This window comes from Odontesthes bonariensis, chromosome 19 (assembly GCF_027942865.1).
Source record: "Odontesthes bonariensis isolate fOdoBon6 chromosome 19, fOdoBon6.hap1, whole genome shotgun sequence".
NCBI lineage: Eukaryota > Metazoa > Chordata > Actinopteri > Atheriniformes > Atherinopsidae > Odontesthes > Odontesthes bonariensis.
The window spans coordinates 959156-983314 of record NC_134524.1 but is presented as its reverse complement, the minus strand read 5'-3'; the positions used below and the strand labels follow the sequence as shown (position 1 = coordinate 983314).

Genomic DNA, 24159 nt, shown 5'->3' with positions numbered 1-24159 from the left:
GTAACAGCAGGTAACAGGAGGTAACAGCAGGTAACAGCAGGTAACAGCAGGTAACAGCAGGTAACAGCAGGTAACAGGAGGTAACAGCAGGTAACAGGAGGTAACAGCAGGTAACAGCAGGTAACAGGAGGTAACAGCAGGTAACAGCAGGTAACAGCAGGTAACAGCAGGTAACAGCAGGTAACAGGAGGTAACAGCAGGTAACAGCAGGTAACAGCAGGTAACAGCAGGTAACAGGAGGTAACAGGAGGTAACAGCAGGTAACAGGAGGTAACAGCAGGTAACAGGAGGTAACAGGAGGTAACAGCAGGTAACAGCAGGTAACAGCAGGTAACAGCAGGTAACAGCAGGTAACAGGAGGTAACAGCAGGTAACAGCAGGTAACAGCAGGTAACAGCAGGTAACAGCAGGTAACAGGAGGTAACAGCAGGTAACAGGAGGTAACAGCAGGTAACAGCAGGTAACAGGAGGTAACAGCAGGTAACAGCAGGTAACAGCAGGTAACAGCAGGTAACAGGAGGTAACAGCAGGTAACAGGAGGTAACAGCAGGTAACAGCAGGTAACAGGAGGTAACAGGAGGTAACAGCAGGTAACAGGAGGTAACAGCAGGTAACAGCAGGTAACAGGAGGTAACAGCAGGTAACAGCAGGTAACAGCAGGTAACAGCAGGTAACAGCAGGTAACAGCAGGTAACAGCAGGTAACAGCAGGTAACAGCAGGTAACAGGAGGTAACAGCAGGTAACAGGAGGTAACAGCAGGTAACAGCAGGTAACAGGAGGTAACAGCAGGTAACAGCAGGTAACAGGAGGTAACAGGAGGTAACAGCAGGTAACAGCAGGTAACAGCAGGTAACAGGAGGTAACAGGAGGTAACAGCAGGTAACAGGAGGTAACAGCAGGTAACAGCAGGTAACAGGAGGTAACAGCAGGTAACAGCAGGTAACAGCAGGTAACAGGAGGTAACAGCAGGTAACAGCAGGTAACAGCAGGTAACAGCAGGTAACAGCAGGTAACAGCAGGTAACAGGAGGTAACAGCAGGTAACAGCAGGTAACAGCAGGTAACAGCAGGTAACAGCAGGTAACAGGAGGTAACAGCAGGTAACAGCAGGTAACAGGAGGTAACAGCAGGTAACAGCAGGTAACAGCAGGTAACAGCAGGTAACAGCAGGTAACAGGAGGTAACAGCAGGTAACAGGAGGTAACAGCAGGTAACAGCAGGTAACAGGAGGTAACAGCAGGTAACAGCAGGTAACAGCAGGTAACAGCAGGTAACAGCAGGTAACAGGAGGTAACAGCAGGTAACAGCAGGTAACAGGAGGTAACAGCAGGTAACAGCAGGTAACAGCAGGTAACAGGAGGTAACAGCAGGTAACAGCAGGTAACAGCAGGTAACAGCAGGTAACAGCAGGTAACAGGAGGTAACAGGAGGTAACAGCAGGTAACAGGAGGTAACAGGAGGTAACAGGAGGTAACAGCAGGTAACAGCAGGTAACAGGAGGTAACAGCAGGTAACAGGAGGAAACAGGAGGTAACAGGAGGTAACAGCAGGTAACAGGAGGTAACAGCAGGTAACAGGAGGTAACAGGAGGTAACAGCAGGTAACAGGAGGTAACAGCAGGTAACAGCAGGTAACAGCAGGTAACAGCAGGTAACAGGAGGTAACAGCAGGTAACAGCAGGTAACAGCAGGTAACAGGAGGTAACAGCAGGTAACAGCAGGTAACAGCAGGTAACAGCAGGTAACAGGAGGTAACAGCAGGTAACAGCAGGTAACAGCAGGTAACAGCAGGTAACAGCAGGTAACAGCAGGTAACAGCAGGTAACAGCAGGTAACAGGAGGTAACAGGAGGTAACAGCAGGTAACAGGAGGTAACAGCAGGTAACAGCAGGTAACAGCAGGTAACAGCAGGTAACAGGAGGTAACAGCAGGTAACAGCAGGTAACAGCAGGTAACAGCAGGTAACAGCAGGTAACAGCAGGTAACAGCAGGTAACAGCAGGTAACAGGAGGTAACAGCAGGTAGCTTGTCCAGAGACTACCTGTCACAAAAAGGACTGTCAGAAAGTGGTCACAGGAAGCTGAAGAAGCCTTACAGGGTTGTTTTGATGCAACCGATTGGATTTCTCTTTGTAAGCCACATGGAGAGGACATTAATGCCATGACTGAGTGTGTGACTGACTATATAAACTTCTGTGTGGACAACACCATCCCACCAGAACAGTGAGATGCTTCCCTAATAACAAACCCTGGATCACCAGTGAGCTAAAGGAACTATTGAACAGGAAAAAAAGAGCCTTTAGGGAGCGAGACAGGGAGTTACTGAGGAGTATACAGAAGCAGCTCAAAGTCAAGATCAGAGAGAGCAAGGAGGTGTATAGAAAGAAGCTTGAGAGTAAACTGCAGAGGAACAATATCAGAGATGTGTGGTCAGGAATGAAGAAGATCACAGGCCTCAAGCAGAGGGAGGATCGGATGGATGGAAGTCTGGACAGAGCAAATGAGCTGAACACATTCTTCAACAGGTTCAGTTCAGGAACAAGCTCACCATCCTCCCCTCCTGTTCCCAGCCAAAGAGACATCCCACCCTCCTCTGACCCACAGCTTTCCTGTAACATCTCCACCTCCACCTCAGTCATGGATTCTTCTGCTTCCACTAGTTTGTCTTCAACCCAATCAGGAGATGCTGCTGTCCCCTTTGCCTCCCCCTCCCACTTTTCTGTTTCTAGAAGTCAGGTAAAGAGGCAGTTGGAGAGACTGAACCGGAACAAGGCTGCAGGTCCAGATGGTGTCAGCCCCCGAGTCCTGAAGGCCTGTGCAGAGCAGCTCTGTGGGATTCTGCAACACCTTTTCAACCTTAGCTTGACCCAAGAGAAGGTACCACTGTTGTGGAAGACATCCTGTCTGGTTCCGGTACCAAAGAAAACTCACCCCTCAGACATCAATGATTACAGACCTGTTGCCCTGACATCCCACAGTTGCAATGACAATCATTCATCTTTATTTGTATTACTTCATAATTCGCATCCTTTCCCAAAAGATCATCAATCTGATTTAATTTTAAGGTGAGTGGTGAGGTGTATGGACCCACAGGCAAAATGGGGCCCAAAGGCACATGAGGAAATCTGAACTGAGTTCATTGAGTCCACAGACAAAATGGACGAACCAGAGTTTAATGAGTCCACAGCTGGTTAATTTCAAGACGCCTCCGCGCGTCTCCGTGCAAGACACTGAGATACACTGAAAAACAAACTCTTAAATAGTTTTACCCAAATAAGATAGATTTGATATGGGACCTTACAGTCAGACCATATCTCTTGGCTTTACGCCTGGACCAGTGGCCTTGAATCTTCTTTAAAAGTAAGGGACTTTCTCTCCCCAGCAGAGAGTTTTCACATTTGACCACAGGCTCTCCCGGGAAATGCATTTTCTGTAACTGAGACGGACCTGATGACAGAAATAAAGATTTCTTTTGTTCGACTACGTCCGTTTCAGCAGCTTTCTTCATCACTCATTTTTTACACCGGTTTTTGAAGACGACCTCTCTCAGAATTTACTACAGCGGCCTTAGTTTCGTTCTCCTTGCACCAATGTCTTGAAACAATTTATCATCCTCGCTTTTCTCCGCGAGTCCAATACTGGCAGTTTCCTTTCCATTATATTTTTTCATGTCATATTTTTATTTCATCGGGGGGGTTTGAAGTTGTTACTTTGTGTCTTTACAACATCCTTAGATCCATTCATTCATACGCGGAAGCGGCGATCCCGGCTTCCACACATGAGTGTCCAAAATACTCCTCGGCAGCAGTTAATTAATTCTCACTCAATCTTTTCGATTTATCGTAGTAGCACTTTCCACAATCAATAGTTAAGTGGTACTTATCTGGGGGGGCTCAGTAGGGTTTCGATGCGTGTCCACGAAAACATCAATCACTGCATGCCGTCATCTTTATGCTTGTTTATTCCAAGGGCTCAAGGTTTCATTTAACTCAAAACAAACATTTCATTTTCTCACAACTCACGACTCACGGCCGAAAAGATTGCTGCGTGAGGCTCCCCCGGATTCTCAAAAAACTGAACTAAATCACCCACCAACATATATCACCTGTGCCTCTGCCTGGCTCACCGTGGCCAAACCCACCTCCCTCCTACTCCGCCCACGAGCGCAGGAAACACACCTAGGCAGCAATGCAGTCTATACAGTGAGGAGGTGCGTTTGTACAGCAGCTGTACGAAACTGCAGGGAAACAGCACAGGGAGCACGTAAACTCCCCAAAACTGGTGGACAGAGATGGGCAGAACTTTGGGGAAAGAGGGAGAGTTCTGTAAGAATGTGTGGAAGAAGCTACGGGAGAGATACGTGAAGGCAAAGAAGAGGGCAGAGACTCTGTTGATGCCGGGGGCTTCAAACCTTCACCTCTATTAACTGAATTAAAAAATTAAAATGATCCGAAAACTGCAGCAGCATCATTAATTACAGTATTCCTGCTCTTGACAGCGGCATTGTTTTCTTCTCCACTTTCGTGGTTGTAGAGTAGCGCTAACCTTCACGTAGCAGCGCCCCCTCTGTGACGGAGAAAATTGCAACTACTGGCACATCGACTTGCGCCACTATATCATCAACACCGCTTACGCTAGCAGACGCGGCAACCATGCTAGAGCCTTTGCACACTACCTGGGCTGACTAAAAAGAACTTGGGTCATGCAGACCCCTCCCACAGATTAACAGGCAAACTGGCCACTCTTGGCTGAAACTAGTTCCAATGGGGGCTGTTATCACTCAGTGAAACTAAACCAGCAGCAAGCCTACTTAGCAGCCAAAGTATAGCAAAAAGCATCCTGGTACATAAGAAAAACTTTACGTATTTATTCTGGATGAATCAAGGAGTTCACAGTCCCTCTAAAGATTAAAACACAAAACACACACTGAGCTAACACACTACCTGGGCTGACTACAAAGAGCTTTTAGTGATAAAGGCCCCTCCCACAGTTGGCCACTCTTGGCTGAAACTAGTTTCAGGCTACAGCTACACAAAAATTAAACGAGGGTTTTTTTTTTAAACCGAGTACGAAAATTATTGCGACCACACATGGCAATGCCCCGCTTGCTGAAAACGATGCAGTACACACGCCATACCTCCAGGTGCGCTGTAAGCCACCCCCACCGGTTACACCAGAACAATAGAAGAAGCAATGCGCATGCGTGTTCGCCCCTACTTCTACCATCGAATCACCTGTAAATGTTCCTTCAACAACTCCGCTGTAGTTAGCAGTGTCTGCAGCAGTGCTGCTATCAATAGCCCCTTTCACACTGCCGAATAACCCGCGTTTAATTCGCGAATTTAGCGTGTCCGCTGTTGCGTTCACACTGCCGACCCGGGCTGCCGCGTCAACTCGACTCGCCTTTCGACCCGCGTCGGACCCTAGTCTTTTTGCCGAGCCGAGTTTGGTGTGAACACAATCGACGCGGGTCGGACGTGGGCGTGACGTGAGGAGTTTAAAAGACAGAATGGACAGCTGATTCAGAACAACAGCGACAGGTGAGGACAAGTTTTACTCTGTTTTAGCCTACATCAAGTTCGAGACATTTTTTAATATGGCCAACTGGGGAGACAAGGAGGTCCGCGAGCTCCTCAGCCTCCGAGCAGAGGACGTTATTTACCGCCACATGTCGGGGACGGTGAAAGATGGACCTCTGCTGGAAGGGCTGGCGAGAAAGATGGGAGAGCGCGGTTTCCCACGCAGCAAGACGCACCGCAAAGTAACATCTCCATGAACTGCATTGCAAAAATGAGTTCTCAAGGTGTCCCGCCATCGTTTGTTTGAAAAATTTGATGCAGACAGGTGTATTTAACTCTACCTCCGACGCATGGCTTGTGCCTACGTCATTGTACACGCCCAGCATTTTATGTGTTTCGTGTGACGCTCTGCCACTAGGCCACGCCCCCTGAACTCGGCTTCAGGCGACACGGGTCACCCTGACACGCCAAGCGTTCACATTGCTCGACGCGGGTCGAAGGTGCAATTTGGACCCGCTAAGATAGCGGGTCGCAGTGTGAAAGGGGCTAATGTTGTGGGGTCCATGATGATCGCTGTCTGTCCTTGCTGTGTTGTCTTCTTCTTCCGGATTTTGTATGTGTATACGTCACGTGCGTTGGCCATGTGGCTGTGACGCAGATGTAAACAAATCCGTTCTGGCTGTAACAATGAAAACCTAGATCTTGCTTATTCTGGATGAATCTGGATGGATCAAGGTGTTCACAGTCCCTCCAAAAGATAAAACACACACTGAGCTGCAGCCAGATGTTTGAGGCAGATCATCAGATCATCATTACAAACACAGAACTGATTTCACAGCAGTTAAACATGTTTTTATCTGAATCAGGAGTATCAGAGCAGACACACACAATGCTTCGATGTGTTTAAGCTTTTCACAAAAACACTTTCAGCTCATTCTTTTGATAAGTTAATGAATCAGACCGACTCGTGTTTTAATGACATGACAGTTCTATTGATCAGATTAAAGTACACGTTCCACACAGTCAGCCTCCCGTCATGCTTTGTCCAGGCAGACGGACACCCGTCCTGGTTCTGGTTCTGATGGAGGTTTTTTCCTGGTTCTGGTTCTGATGGAGGTTTCTTCCTGGTTCTGGTTCTGATGGAGGTTTCCTCCTGGTTCTGGTTCTGATGGAGATTTCTTACTGGTGCTGGTTCTGATGGAGGTTTTTTCCTGGTTCTGGTTCTGATGGAGGTTTCATCCTGGTTCTGGTTCTGATGGAGGTTTCTTCTTGGTTCTGGTTCTGATGGAGGTTTCATCCTGTTCAAAGGGAGTTTTTCCTCTCCACAGTCGCCTCGTGCACGATCAGGACGGGGGATTGGATCAGAGAGAAGTTTCAGTTGGTTTATAATAATCAAAGCAACAAACTGATCAGACTGATTGATCAGCTATCAGAGGAGTCGGATCAATGGAGCTGCTTCTGTTCCTGATGTCCTCTGTTTGACCCTGGACCTGAACTCTCCCTGCTGAGGAGACAGAAGACAGTCAGACAGACATTTAACCCTTTATGCGGTCTTAACATTGTGTTTACTCTCTTTGTCCTACGGGTCAGAAATGAGCCGCCCTACCAAAGCCCCAAAACAAAGCAACTCAATTGAATTTTAAATCCCAAATCTATTTTGTGTGATGAAACCACCTGTTATTGATCTATTCAGCTCAATGGGCATCCCCACCCCGCTGTGACTGGTGTGCAGTTGGTGAGAGGCTGAGGTAGCTTGTGGCTGTAAAAAGATGGTTGTTGTGGTGTGAGGAGCAGATCTATATAGGGAGTATAGGGAATTACTCACTGAGTCTGGTCCTTTATTTTATTATTTATTTTTTCGTTAGCACAAGTTTCTTGTGTTTACCTTGAATAGGGATGGCTCATGTGATTCTGAAACATCCCATAGTTAAGCTGCTATAGGCCTAGACTGCTGGGGGGGCTCATCTGTCACACCTTTCCTCACTTTACTCTCTTTATGTATATGTGACATTATTGTGGTCATTAACTCGTGTTTCCCTGTTCCAACAGATATCCTTTGAATGGTGTTACAGTGCCGCCGCCGCGGCCCCCCCCCTTTCTGTCCTCTCAAACCCCAGCTGGTGGAGGCGGATGGCCACCCTTCCTGAGTCTGGTTCTGATGGCCACCCTTCCTGAGTCTGGTTCTGATGGCCACCCTTCCTGGTTCTGGTTCTGATGGCCACCCTTCCTGGTTCTGGTTCTGATGGCCACCCTTCCTGAGTCTGGTTCTGCCAGAGGTTTCTTCCTGTTAAAAGGGAGTCGTTTCTCTCCACAGTCGCCTCAGGCACGCTCAGGCCGGGAGATTGGACCGAAAAACAAAAAGTTTTCAGTGCAATCTGTTGGTTTCCTTAGCTAGGAAATTGTTTTTGAATTGGCTCCATATGAACGAATTGGATTATTTTATGAATTATGATTATTATTAATTATTTTAATTCCAATTGGCTTGAATTGGACTTACTATCTAAGTGCCTTGAGATGACATTTGTTGTATTTGGCGCTATATAAATAAAAATGAATTGAATTGAATTGAATTGAACTCAATTCAATACATTTTTTATCATGTATTTTTTGTTACACAATACAAAAAGACCATCATCAGTTTTCAGGATTACACTTTTTTTTTTTTTTTACTGTCAGTTGGACCAACAGTGTTCTTGTTTTCTCAGTTTTCTTTTACATAATAAAGGTTTATTATTGCTATTATATAAATGTGAAGTAATTACTTCTGAATTAATTACATTGAATGGAAAACAAACTGAACTTTTTTCTGGTGTTTAAATGTTTTTATAACTCACGGGTCAAAAATGACCCATAAGACAATCTTTGTAGCCTAGTGGTGTACAGCCCACATGGAAACATAAACACAAATAAAGTCTGACTTTTTCTAATGATGGGGTCCCTTTAGGAAAAGTCAAAACATTTCATAACAGTTGTAAAAAGATAGTTTAAGGTGTTTTTCTACAGCTAAACATGGTGGTGGCTCACTTTGGACCCGCAGGACAGTAGGAAGGGTTTAGTTAGACAGACAGAACAGAACTCACCGCTGACTTTCAGCCTCACTGTTGTTTCTCTTCTGATGTCTTCCTGCTTGCTGATGACTTCACATCTGAACTCTCCACCGTCTCCAGCTGTGGGCCGTCTCAGAGTCAGACTGAGGTCTCCGGTTCTCAGCAGGTCTTCTTTCATCTCTGTTCTGTTTCTGTAAAGCTGGTTCTGTTCCTCAGGCCGGTCGGAGCCGCTCTGATACACGTGGACCACCATGGGTGGTTCCGGTTCAAGGCGCCTCCACAGCACCTCAGCATCTTCAGGCAGGTCAGCTGTTGTTCTGAAGGGCAGCAGGACAGACTCCGCCTCCTCCTCCACCTCCACCTGAGAGTCTGAGAGAACAACAAAACACCATCAGCTGAAGGACAGAAGCAGCCTTTCTGATCATAGGAGCTTGAATCAGGGCAACCTCTTCTTGGATCTCATTACTGAGCAGAAGCAGAACAGCTAACAGCAGCCGTCTTCAGAGCTAAAGCTCCTCCTCCAACCTCACACCTCAGGAAAGGAAGGTTCTCCTTCTACCACAGACTTTACCCTGAGCGGGCACACCGAGTAATATTGCACGCCCCACTTTTCAGTTCTTTATTTGGTAAAAAAGTTTGACACATCCAATAAATTTCATTCCACTCCACGATTGTGCCCCACTTGTTGTTGATTCTTCACAAAAAAAATAAAATTCTACATCTTTATGTAGGAAGCATGAAATGTGGCAAAGATTGAAAAGTTCAAGGGGGGCCGAGTACTTTCGCAAAGCGCTGTACATACGACTGTTTCCACGGCACATCGACTCTGTGAACAGCAACATCGAGCTCAGATCAGAGCTGAAACGTCTTAAGCCTGATTCTTACTCGGCGCAACCGCGCAACTATTCTGGCTCGAGAACCATTAATGACGTCATCGAAAGCGCCAGCCCCTTCACAGTTCCTTCAGCTCATAAGCGCAGTTTGCGCCGAGTATGCGTCACATTTGCAGTTCTTTTCATTTAACAGGGAGCCAATGAAGAGAAGCTAAAACTGGAGAAATATGATCTCTGCTGTTAGTTCTCATCAGAACTCTGGCTGCAGCATTTTGGATCAGCTGAAGGCTTTTCAGAGAATATGTGGGACAGCCCAATAATAAAGAATTACAATAGTCCAATCCTGAAGTAACAGATGCATGGACTAGTTTTTCTGCATCACTCTGAGACAAGATGTTCCTGATTTTAACAATATTACGAAGGTGAAAGAAGGCAGTCCTAGAAACCCGTTTTATATGCGAGTCAAATGATAAGTTCTGGTCAAAAATAACTCCAAGGTTCCTCACTGTAGAACTAGAAGCCAAGGAAATACCATCTAGAGTAACTATATAGCTAGACAATTTCTCCCTGAAGCGCTCAGGTCCAAAGATAACGACTTCAGTTTTGTCTGAATTTAGCAGCAGACAGTTCTGAGTCATCCAGGTCTTTATGTCTTTAAGACATGCTTGTAGTCTGACCAACCTATTGGGTTCATCTGGTTTTATAGATAAGTACAGCTGAGTATTATCAGCATAGCAATGGAAATTTATGCCATGCTGTCTAATAATGTTACCTAATGGAAGCATGTATAAAGTAAAAAGAATCGGTCCAAGCACAGAACCCTGAGGAACTCCATGACTTACTCTGGTGTGTGAGGAAGATTCTTCATTTACAAGAACAAACTGAAATCTATCAGATAAATATGACTTAAACCAGCCTAATGCAGTTCCTTTAATCCCAATAACATGTTCAAGTCTGTGTAATGAGATACTGTGATCGACCGTATCAAATGCAGCACTGAGATCCAACAGGACAAGCACAGACACAAGTCCGCTATCAGAGGCTAAGAGGAGATCATTGGTAACTTTCAGCAGTGCAGTTTCTGTGCTATGATGCACTCTGAATCCTGACTGAAACTCTTCAAACAGATTATTTCTGTGTAAGTGATCACAAAGCTGAGCTGCAACTATTTTTTCAAGAACTTTAGGCATAAAAGGGAGATTGGATATAGGTCTATAATGAGCCAACACTTCTGAATCAAGAGTAGGTTTTTTAAGTAAAGGTTTAATTACAGCAACCTTAAAAGTCTGAGGTACATATCCTGTCAACAAAGACAGATTGATCAAATCCAATATGGAAGTGTCAATTAATGGGAAAACCTCCTTGAACAGTCTGGTTGGGATTGGGTCTAAAACACAAGTTGATGGTTTAGAAGAGACTATTGCTGTTGTTAGTTCAGAGAGATCAACTGGGCAGAAGCCGTCTAAATACAAATCAGGTTCTAAAGATACTTCTAAAGCTGCTGTACTTGATGATACATCACTGATAATAGTGGGAAGGACTCCATCAATCTTCTCTCTGATAGAAACAATTTTATTAATAAAGAAGCTCATGAAATCATCACTGCTGAGAGTTAAAGGAATACCTGGCTCAGCAGAGCTCGGACTCTTAGTCAGACTAGCTACAGTGCTGAAAAGAAACCTGGGATTGTTCTTATTCTCTTCTATCAATGATGAATAATAAGCAGTTCTAGCTTTACGAAGGGCTTTCTTATACGTTATTAAACTATCTTTCCAGACTAACTGAGACTCTTCTAAGTTAGAGGAACGCCACTGTCTCTCCAGCTTTCTTGCAGTCTGCTTTAAAGCACGCAGCTGTGAATTATACCAAGGAGCCAGCCTCTTCTGACTGATTACCTTCCTTTTCAGAGGGGCAACATTGTCCAGTGCTGTACGCATTGAAACTATAGTGCTGTCAACAAGAGAGTCAAGTGCTGCTGGAGTAAAGTTTAGGTAGTCGTCCTCTGTCATATCTGCACATGGCAGTGAAGAAAAGGATGATGGAATTAATTCTTTAAATCTGGTTACAGCATCCTCTGATAAACACCTTCTATACGTAAATTTCTTCTCAGAAACTGTATAGTCAAGTAATGTAAACTCAAAGGTTATCAGAAAATGGTCAGATAAGACAGGGTTATGAGGGAACACTGTTAACTGTTCACTCTCAATGCCATAAGTCAGCACAAGATCAAGGGTGTGATTAGACAGTGAGTCGGTCTGTGAACACTCTGAGAAAATCCAATAGAGTCCAATATAGAATTAAAGTTCATATTCAGGCTGTCATTTTCAACATCTACATGAATATTAAAGTCACCCACTACAATGACTTTATCTGTACTCAGCACTAACTGGGATAAAAACTCTGAGAATTCAGACAGAAACTCAGAATAAGGGCCAGGTGGACGATACACAACAACAAACACAAGAGGTTTCTGGGATTTCCACTTTGCGTGGGAAAAACTGAGAATCAGAGATTCAAAAGAGCTCAAACTAATCTTGGGTCTGGGACTGATGAGTAACCCTGATCTGAAGATAGCTGCCACTCCTCCTCCTCTGCCTGTGGTTCCAGGAACGTGAACATTTAAACAGTCAGAGGGAGTTGCTTCATTAATGCTAACATGATGCTAACATGATGCTAACATGATCCTCCTGCTGCAGCCAGGTTTCTGTAAGACAAAATATATCAATATGATGATCACACATCAACTCATTCACTAACAGAGACTTGGAAAGGAGAGATCTGATATTCAGCAAACCACATTTAATAGTTTGATGTTTATGTTCAGTTAAAGTTTTTTTTTTAATAATTTCTTTTTGCACAAGAGGATTTGCTCCTTTTGTGTTAATCGATTGGGTGGGTAGCAGCAGGTGGGAAGCTGCAGAGAAGTGTGTAAGACTACAACTCTGCATCCTGGTCTGAGCCCTGGGTTGTCATGTTTTAGGGTGGCAAATAAATTCATCCATATTTCTAGAAATGAGAGCTGCTCCTTCCAAAGTGGGATGGATGCCGTCTCTCCTCATCAGACCAGGTTTCCTCCAGAAAGATTGCCAATTATCTCTGTAGCCCACGTTGTTTGCTGGACACCATCTAGACAACCAGCGATTGTAAGACGACATGCGGCTAAACATGTCGTCGCTGGTCAGATTTGGCAGGGGTCCAGAGAAAACTACGGAGTCCCACATTGTTCTGGCAAAATCACACACCGATGCAACATTAATTTTAGTGACCTCCGATTGGCGTAACCAGGTGTCATTAACGCCGACGTGAATAACTATTTTACCATATTTACGTTTATCCTTAGCCAGCAGTTTTAAATAGGATTCTATGTCGCCCGCTCTGGCCCCTGGAATGCATTTGACTATGGCCGCTGGTGCCTCTAATGCCACGTTTCTGACTATGGAGCTGCCAGTTACCAGGGTTTTGTCCTCAGCGGGTGTGTCGCTGAGTGGGGAAAATCTGTTTGAAGCGTGGACAGGTCGATGGTGAACAACGGGCTTGACTTTAGAGCTATGCCTCTTCCTGACAGTCACCCAGCCACGTTGTAATCCTGGCTGCTCAGGTTCTGCTAGGGGGAGGCTAATGGAGCTAGCTACGCTAGGTGGCTCCACACTGGCTAAAGGGGCCTGGCTCGCTATCGGTTGATTTTCAACAGTGCAGAGCCGAGCTTCCAATTCAGATAACCTCGCCTCCAAAACTACAAAAAGACTACATTTGTTACATGTACCATTATCGCTAAAGGAGGAAGAGGAGTAACTAAACATCTGACACACGGAGCAGGTGAAAGCAGGAGAAGGAGGAAGAGAACCGGTAGCCATGCTACGCTAGAGAACCAAACACACCGTTAAAAAGTGAGATTAAAGATCTGTAGGAGTGTGTTAGAACAGAACGGTAAGCTATAGAGTTTAACTATGCAAAATTGTGTAAGTTATAGATCGAAATAAAGTGATTATCAGTACACAAGCAAGGTAACAGGAAGTGATGTAACACGTCTTACCGCAAAGCGTCACAGCGTCATCCTGATCTCTATGATGACTGAGAACCTTCATCAACACACGCCCCTCTGGCTGGTATCTCCAGACTGATCTCTATGATGACTGAGAACCTTCATCAACACACGCCCCTCTGGCTGGTATCTCCAGACTGACCACCATGATGACTGAGAACCTTCATCAACACACGCCTCTCTGGCTGGTATCTCCAGACTGATCACCATGATGACTGAGAACCTTCATCAACACATGCCCCTCTGGCTGGGATCTCCAGACTGATCACCATGATGACTGAGAACCTTCATCAACACACGCCCCTCTGGCTGGTATCTCCAGACTGATCTCTATGATGACTGAGAACCTTCATCAACACACGCCCCTCTGGCTGGTATCTCCAGACTGATCTCTATGATGACTGAGAACCTTCATCAACACACACCCCTCTAGCTGGTATCTCCAAACTGACCACCATGATGACTGAGAACCTTCATCAACACACGCCCCTCTGGCTGGTATCTCCAGACTGACCACCATGATGACTGAGAGCCTTTATCAACACACGCCCCTCTGGCTGGTATCTCCAAACTGACCACCATGATGACTGAGAACCTTCATCAACACACGCCCCTCTGGCTGGTATCTCCAGACTGATCTCCATGATGAGTGAGAACCTTCATCAACACACGCCCCTCTGGCTGGTATCTCCAGACTGACCACCATGATGACTGAGAACCTTCATCAACACACGCCCCTCTGGCTGGTATCTCCAGACTGATCACCATGATGACTGAGAACCTTCATCAACACACGCCCCTCTGGCTGGTATCTCCAGACTGATCTCTATGATGACTGAGAACCTTCATCAACACACGCCCCTCTGGCTGGTATCTCCAGACTGATCACCATGATGACTGAGAACCTTCATCAACACACGCCTCTCTGGCTGGTATCTCCAGACTGATCTCTATGATGACTGAGAACCTTCGTCAACACACGCCCCTCTGGCTGGGATCTCCAGACTGACCACCATGATGACTGAGAACCTTCATCAACACACGCCCCTCTGGCTGGTATCTCCAGACTGACCACCATGATGACTGAGAGCCTTCATCAACACACGCCCCTCTGGCTGGTATCTCCAGACTGATCTCTATGATGACTGAGAACCTTCATCAACACACGCCCCTCTGGCTGGTATCTCCAGACTGATCTCTATGATGACTGAGAACCTTCATCAACACACGCCCCTCTAGCTGGTATCTCCAAACTGACCACCATGATGACTGAGAACCTTCATCAACACACGCCCCTCTGGCTGGTATCTCCAGACTGATCTCTATGATGACTGAGAACCTTCATCAACACATGCCCCTCTGGCTGGTATCTCCAGACTGATCTCTATGATGACTGAGAACCTTCATCAACACACGCCCCTCTGGCTGGTATCTCCAGACTGATATCTATGATGACTGAGAACCTTCATCAACACACGCCCCTCTGGCTGGTATCTCCAGACTGATCTCTATGATGACTGAGAACCTTCATCAACACATGCCCCTCTGGCTGGTATCTCCAGACTGATCTCTATGATGACTGAGAACCTTCATCAACACATGCCCCTCTGGCTGGTATCTCCAGACTGATCTCTATGATGACTGAGAACCTTCATCAACACACGCCCCTCTGGCTGGTATCTCCAGACTGATCTCTATGATGACTGAGAACCTTCATCAACACACGCCCCTCTGGCTGGTATCTCCAGACTGACCACCATGATGACTGAGAACCTTCATCAACACACGCCCCTCTGGCTGGTATCTCCAGACTGATCTCTATGATGACTGAGAAACTTCATCAACACACGCCCCTCTGGCTGGGATCTCCAGACTGATCACCATGATGACTGAGAGCCTTCATCAACACACGCCCCTCTGGCTGGTATCTCCAGACTGATCTCTATGATGACTGAGAACCTTCATCAACACACGCCTCTCTGGCTGGTATCTCCAGACTGATCACCATGATGACTGAGAACCTTCATCAACACACGCCCCTCTGGCTGGTATCTCCAGACTGATCTCTATGATGACTGAGAACCTTCATCAACACACGCCCCTCTGGCTGGTATCTCCAGACTGATCTCTATGATGACTGAGAACCTTCATCAACACACGCCCCTCTGGCTGGTATCTCCAGACTGATCTCTATGATGACTGAGAACCTTTATCAACACATGCCCCTCTGGCTGGTATCTCCAGACTGATCACCATGATGACTGAGAACCTTCATCACCACACGCCCCTCTGGCTGGTATCTCCAGACTGACCACCATGATGACTGAGAACCTTCATCAACACACGCCCCTCTGGCTGGTATCTCCAGACTGACCACCATGATGACTGAGAACCTTCATCAACACATGCCCCTCTGGCTGGTATCTCCAGACTGATCTCCATGATGAGTGAGAACCTTCATCAACACACGCCCCTCTGGCTGGGATCTCCAGACTGACCACCATGATGACTGAGAGCCTTCATCACCACACGCCCCTCTGGCTGGGATCTCCAGACTGACCACCATGATGACTGAGAACCTTCATCAACACACGCCCCTCTAGATGGTATCTCCAGACTGACCACCATGATGACTGAGAGCCTTCATCAACACACGCCCCTCTGGCTGGTATCTCCAGACTGATCTCTATGATGACTGAGAAACTTCATCAACACATGCCCCTCTGGCTGGGATCTCCAGACTGATCACCATGATGACTGAGAACCTTCATCAACACACGCCCCTCTGGCTGGTATCTCCAGACTGATCTCTATGATGACTGAGAACCTTCGTCAACACACGCCCCTCTGGCTGGTATCTCCAGACTGATCTCTATGATGACTGAGAACCTTCATCAACACACGCCCCTCTGGCTGGTATCTCCAGACTGATCTCTATGATGACTGAGAACCTTCATCAACACACGCCCCTCTGGCTGGTATCTCCAGACTGATCACCATGATGACTGAGAACCTTCATCACCACACGCCCCTCTGGCTGGTATCTCCAGACTGACCACCATGATGACTGAGTACCTTCATCAACACACGCCTCTCTGGCTGGTATCTCCAGACTGACCACCATGATGACTGAGAACCTTCATCAACACACGCCCCTCTGGCTGGTATCTCCAGACTGACCACCATGATGACTGAGAGCCTTCATCAACACACGCCCCTCTGGCTGGTATCTCCAGACTGATCTCTATGATGACTGAGAAACTTCATCAACACATGCCCCTCTGGCTGGGATCTCCAGACTGATCACCATGATGACTGAGAGCCTACATCAACACACGCCCCTCTGGCTGGTATCTCCAGACTGATCTCTATGATGACTGAGAACCTTCATCAACACACGCCTCTCTGGCTGGTATCTCCAGACTGACCACCATGATGACTGAGAACCTTCATCACCACACGTCCCTCTGGCTGGTATCTCCAGACTGACCACCATGATGACTGAGAACCTTCATCAACACACGCCCCTCTGGCTGGTATCTCCAGACTGATCTCTATGATGACTGAGAACCTTTATCAACACATGCCCCTCTGGCTGGTATCTCCAGACTGATCACCATGATGACTGAGAACCTTCATCACCACACGCCCCTCTGGCTGGTATCTCCAGACTGACCACCATGATGACTGAGAACCTTCATCAACACACGCCCCTCTGGCTGGTATCTCCAGACTGACCACCATGATGACTGAGAACCTTCATCAACACATGCCCCTCTGGCTGGTATCTCCAGACTGATCTCCATGATGAGTGAGAACCTTCATCAACACACGCCCCTCTGGCTGGGATCTCCAGACTGACCACCATGATGACTGAGAGCCTTCATCAACACACGCCCCTCTGGCTGGGATCTCCAGACTGACCACCATGATGACTGAGAACCTTCATCAACACACGCCCCTCTAGATGGTATCTCCAGACTGACCACCATGATGACTGAGAGCCTTCATCAACACACGCCCCTCTGGCTGGTATCTCCAGACTGATCTCTATGATGACTGAGAAACTTCATCAACACACGCCCCTCTGGCTGGTATCTCCAGACTGATCTCTATGATGACTGAGAACCTTCGTCAACACACGCCCCTCTGGCTGGTATCTCCAGACTGATCTCTATGATGACTGAGAACCTTCATCAACACACGCCCCTCTGGCTGGTATCTCCAGACTGATCTCTATGATGACTGAGAACCTTCATCAACACACGCCCCTCTGGCTGGTATCTCCAGACTGATCACCATGATGACTGAGAACCTTCATCACCACACGCCCCTCTGGCTGGTATCTCCAGACTGACCACCATGATGACTGAGTACCTTCATCAACACACGCCTCTCTGGCTGGTATCTCCAGACTGACCACCATGATGACTGAGAACCTTCATCAACACACGCCCCTCTGGCTGGTATCTCCAGACTGACCACCATGATGACTGAGAGCCTTCATCAACACACGCCCCTCTGGCTGGTATCTCCAGACTGATCTCTATGATGACTGAGAAACTTCATCAACACATGCCCCTCTGGCTGGGATCTCCAGACTGATCACCATGATGACTGAGAGCCTACATCAACACACGCCCCTCTGGCTGGTATCTCCAGACTGATCTCTATGATGACTGAGAGCCTTCATCAACACACGCCCCTCTGGCTGGTATCTCCAGACTGATCTCTATGATGACTGAGAACCTTCATCAACACACGCCTCTCTGGCTGGTATCTCCAGACTGACCACCATGATGACTGAGAACCTTCATCACCACACGTCCCTCTGGCTGGTATCTCCAGACTGATCTCCATGATGACTGAGAACCTTCATCAACACACGCCCCTCTGGCTGGTATCTCCAGACTGACCACCATGATGACTGAGAACCTTCATCAACACAAGCCCCTCTGGCTGGTATCTCCAGACTGATCTCCATGATGACTGAGAACCTTCATCACCACACGCCCCTCTGGCTGGTATCTCCAGACTGATCTCTATGATTTCTGAGAACCTTCATCAACACACGCCCCTCTGGCTGGTATCTCCAGACTGACCACCATGATGACTGAGAGCCTTCATCAACACACGCCCCTCTGGCTGGTATCTCCAGACTGATCTCTATGATGACTGAGAACCTTCATCAACACACGCCCCTCTGGCTGGTATCTCCAGACTGACCACCATGATGACTGAGAGCCTTCATCAACACACGCCCCTCTGGCTGGTATCTCCAGACTGATCTCTATGATGACTGAGAACCTTCATCAACACACGCCCCTCTGGCTGGTATCTCCAGACTGATCTCTATGATGACTGAGAACCTTCATCAACACACGCCCCTCTGGCTGGTATCTCCAGACTGACCACCATGATGACTGAGAGCCTTCATCAACACACGCCCCTCTGGCTGGTATCTCCAGACTGATCTCTATGATGACTGAGAACCTTCATCAACACACGCCCCTCTGGCTGGTATCTCCAGACTGATCTCTATGATGACTGAGAACCTTCATCAACACACGCCCCTCTGGCTGGTATCTCCAGACTGACCACCATGATGACTGAGAGCCTTCATCAACACACGCCCCTCTGGCTGGTATCTCCAGACTGATCTCTATGATGACTGAGAACCTTCATCAACACACGCCCCTCTGGCTGGTATCTCCAGACTGACCACCATGATGACTGAGAGCCTTCATCAACACACGCCCCTCTGGCTGGTATCTCCAGACTGATCTCTATGATGACTGAGAACCTTCATCAACACACGCCCCTCTGGCTGGTATCTCCAGACTGACCACCATGATGACTGAGAACCTTCATCACCACACGCCCCTCTGGCTGGTATCTCCAGACTGACCACCATGATGACTGAGAGCCTTCATCAACACACGCCCCTCTGGCTGGGATCTCCAGACTGATCTCTATGATGACTGAGAACCTTCATCAACACACGCCCCTCTGGCTGGTATCTCCAGACTTAGACTGTGTTTGAAACCGCATACTTACCCTACTTCTCCTACTACTCCTACTAATTTGAACTTTTTTTAAGTTCCCGGATGCATACTAGATTCTCCTAAATGTTGGGTATGCATCATGAGGTTACTGCTCATACTCAACCTACCCAAGATGCAACTTAACGTGACGTTGCCGATCGTCATTTCCTGTCAAAACGGCAGTTTCAAGCTAGCTACAACGAGGGTAGGTTCACTTCCTGTTTTCAAAACAAAAGCACTGATTGTATCGTAATGGCTTTCCCTATGATAAAAGGCAACGGGTATTTTATTTTGTGAAAATAACCGGAAGTGTGTCGCTCACTGCGGCTAGCTTTAGTAGCGCCGAATTCTTTGGAACAAAATTGTAAACAGCCGGTATTTTGTCAGGTTGTCAAAAGGTTGGGGATCGAAACGACTACTTTCTCACCTGAAAATGTTTCAAATGTTGCTAAAGTTTACAAAGCTTAGAGCTTAAGAGAAATCAGCTTCAGGCCGGCTGATTTTGGCTCGGGCAGGAGCGAAATGCATTGTGGGTAAACGCTCTGCATACTGATTGATCGATGAGTATGTAGTATGGAAGTATGCAGTATGTAGTATTCAGTATGCAGTATGCAGTATGCAGTATGTAGTATTCAGTATGCAGTATGCAGTAAGCAGTATGTAGTATGTAGTATATAGTATGTAGTATGTAGTGTGTAGTATGTAGTATGCAGCATGTAGTATGTAGTATGTAGTGTGTAGTGTGTAGTATGTAGTATATAGTATGCAGTATGTAGTATGTAGTGTGTAATATGTAAGATGTGGCATGTAGTATGTAGTATGTAGCATGTAGCATGTAGTATGTAGAAGGCCGTATGTAGTATGTAGTAGGGGAGAGTGGGGTGATTTGTGCCAGTGGGGAAGTTGTGCCACCACCTGTTTCTAGGGAACCATAGAAGAAATTGGTCATGTGACCACACATTTTTGAAGAGTCAGCCATTTTACTCATCCTGCAAAGAAGAGAGCATCATTGCATGAAAGGTAAGCACATTTAAGTTCAAAAAACAGTTTTTTGCCTTTCAATGTAAAATATCTATGATCAATGTTTTTTTATTGTTGTGTCTGAACAGTTATAGACAAGTTTAAAAACATTTCACACATGTTTTATTGCTTTGGTAAGCTACACTATGAGTCTATACAGCTAGCAAGATGTTACCTCAAAACTGCTGGATGATGCATTTTTTACAAAATGGTAGGGTTGGGGTGATTTGTGCCAAAGGGCCTGGGTTAAGTTGTGCCAGTGGCACAACTCACCCCCACTTATGAATATTTTAAACATATTATTTTATTGTAATTGTACATTGTATTCTTACATTTTATCACTAAAACTATCTGACATTCTTAATTTTAGACCAAAAGAGAAATAGACCATCATGCCACGGAGTTATAAGAGGAAGACAGGCAGGGCCTCCACTCCTCTAGAGGACATGGACAGAGCAGTGAAAGAGGTGGAGAAGGGGAAGTCCATTCGTCAGGTGGCGAGGCAGATGAACATATGCAGGATGACATTAAAACGATACATGGAGAAGAAAAAGAAAGATGGAAAAGACATAAGGCCAGGATATAAAAGAACTGGACTTGCCAATCAAGTCTTTGATGAACATATGGAGAAAGAGCTGGCAGAACATATAAAGGCACTAGCAGCAATGTTTCATGGTCTAAGTCCCATGAAATGCTGTGAACTGGCTTTTGAGTACGCCCGAAGAAATGAAACCGATATCCCTGCCAGCTGGATCAGAGAGGAAAAAGCAGGTTGGGTTAAGTGTGCATTTATTAAGAAAAAGTAATAGGGAGCATTAAAAATTATTTTCCCAGGGAATGCTTATTATCAGTTATCACCATGCATATAGCAACAGAGAAGCAAAATTAGGTACTTATTCAGAGTGTATAACTTAAACTTACAGTAGGCCTATGTAAAAATGAATGTAAACTGCAATGACTCAATAAGGGACAAATGCTAATAAACTTTAATCTTTTCTAGGGCGTGATTGGTTTGCGGCCTTTAAAGCACGCCACCATTTGTCATGCCGCACTCCTGAAGCAACTTCTCTTGGTAGAGCTACTGCCTTTAATAGGCACAACGTGGGGGAGTTCTTTGATAACCTCTCTAAAGTGATGGACAGGTAATAATCATGGCCTTGACATGTCAGCCCCAGAAAGACACTCCTGTACAGTGTACTCTCTCACACTGACCAGGAATCCTGGGAAGGAGAGGGGGAACATCATCTATAGTGGGTTCCCTGTTCTCAGTAGCAGAGTTGACATTTACATAACCACATCCATGTACCTAAAATTGCTGTAAACTTCTCTGATCAACAGAACGTTAATCTCATTTCAGGTATAACTTCCCTCCACACAAGATCTACAACATGGATGAAACTGGTGTGACAACGGTACAGACACCCAAGCAGATTGTCACAGAGAAAGGGAAGAAACAAGTGGGTTCAGTGACATCAGCTGAAAGAGGAGAGCTTGTAACTGTGGCCTGTGCAGTGAATGCCACAGGAAATGCAATCCCACCCATGTTTGTTTTCCCGCGTGTACGTTTCAAAGAACAGTTCCTGAATGGATCACCAGCAGGATCTATAGGTCATTCTACAAGGTCTGGTTGGATGAATGAAGAAGCCTTCACCATCTTCATGGAGCACTTCATCCACCAAACCAACTGCTCCACCAATCACCCAGTCCTGCTCATTCTGGACAACCATGAATCTCACATCTCACTGAAGGCAGTGACAACTGCTAAAGAAAATGGTGTTGTTATGCTCACCCTGCCACCTCATACCTCACACCGCTTGCAACCTTTAGACAAAACAGTCTATTACTCACTGAAAACCTACTACAACAGTGCGATGGATGGATGGATGCGCACTAATCCTGGTAGAACCGTAACGATTTACGAGGTCCCAGAACTTGTAAACCAAGCATTCATGTCGGCAATGACACCCAGAAACATCACATCAGGTTTCAGAGTGACAGGCATATTCCCATTCAACAGGGATATCTTCCCAGATGAAGATTATGCCCCATCAATGCTAACAGACAGGCCAAACCCAGAAGAGCTGTCCACCAGTGTTGTTGCTGACCTGCCTGGACCATCACAGGAGCCAACCCATGCCACAGGTCTTGAAGCAGGTCCAGACCCAGGGCAGCCACCCAATCTTCTGGAACCAAATCCCGAGCAGTCATCAAGTGGCGAAACTGTTTTTTCTGCCCATTTGGGTTATGTATCTCCAGAAGCCATACTTCCCTTGCCAAAAGCCAGAGCAAGAAGGCCGAAAATTAGAAGAAAGAAAGTCAAATCAAAAATCGTGACTGACACACCTGAGAAGATGGAGCTGGAGAAGGCACAAAAAGAAAAAGAAGACAAAATGGCTGAAAAAGAAAAGAGAAAGAATGAAAGGCAGAGGAAAATGGCTCTCAAAGAATCAAATCAACGTAAACGTAAAGTCATGATTGACGATGATGAAGTAGAAGATGACCTGGAGAACACACACGACAATGAAAATGAAAGGGGTGAAAAGGAGAAAAGGAATGAAAATAAGAAGAGAGGGGCTCTGAAAGGGTCCAAACCAAAAAAGAAAGTGGTTGTCTCCAGTAGCTCAGAAGAGAGTGACATTTGCGTTCCACTTAACGACACCACTGACTATGAGAGTTCAGATGTCCAGAATGATGATGATGATGATGGTGAGAAGGATCTGTCTGCTGGGGACTTTGTCATTGTGAACTTTGCAGGCAAAACCAAATCCTACAACTACATTGGATTGGTTGAGAAGGTTGATGGTGCCGACATCAGCGCAAAGTTTCTAAGGCAAAGTAGTAAGAGGTCTGTGGATGGAAAGCCCATCTTCACTTTCAAAGAAAATGATGAAGGAGTCATCCCTAGAGAAGATGTGCTGAAGAAACTACCCACACCACAAAAACTTGGTGGTACAGCCAGAAGGGAGCAGAAATTTATATTCCCCTGTAGCATCGACAAGTGGGATGTTATATAGTAGGCCAGATCTGTGAAGAGAATTGCAGTCACTTTGGTCTTCATTTGAATTTCATTTAGTTCTAAACGTGTTCATGTGGCACTAGGCCTTGTTTAAGAAAATTGACCTTTGATGTGCTCATGTGGCGCAATAGGCTTGTAGAAAATTAGCTTTTGATGTTGTAAAATAACTAAATAAACCTTAAATGAGTAATTTTGTATTGACTTTGTCTATCTTTTATATAGCATTACTGTTTCTGAGATCAAAATATACTGTTTTACTTCAATAATCAATGGCACAATTTACCCCAATGTATTCTCTCCAAAGGCACAACTTACCCCGCACTGGGGGCAAGTTGTGCCACGAGACCACTTTTTTTCAGAAAGCCATATTTCTTAAATACTATATTTCAGATCCAAAGTGATTGTTCCCAGGGATGCACCTCATCCTGAAATATATGTACATATTTTAGATGGAAGCATTACTGTCATGGCCTCGTTTTAAAGTCAATTTAAGTAAAAACTGGCACAACTCACCCCACTCTCCCCTATGTAGTATGTAGTATGCAGTATTGAAGTATGCAGTATGTGGTATGTAGTATGCAGTATGTAGTATGTAGTATGGAAGTATGCAGTATGTAGTATGGAAGTATGTAGCATGTAG

The 24159-nt window shown here is 46.0% G+C and overlaps 1 protein-coding gene across 1 annotated transcript in view; it reads right to left on the bottom strand.

The window, feature by feature from the left end:
- Positions 1–4946: 4946 nt before the first annotated feature.
- Positions 4947–24159, bottom strand: part of LOC142369442 (uncharacterized) — a 34109-nt gene continuing 14896 nt past the window's right edge. Inside the window, exons 7-8 of the mRNA XM_075451803.1 lie at positions 8598–8933; positions 4947–7021 (exon numbers count right to left, since the gene is read on the bottom strand). Coding sequence (XP_075307918.1) covers positions 6927–7021; positions 8598–8933 — 431 coding nt within the window. The 3' untranslated portion in view covers positions 4947–6926. The remainder of the gene's footprint in view (positions 7022–8597; positions 8934–24159) is intronic.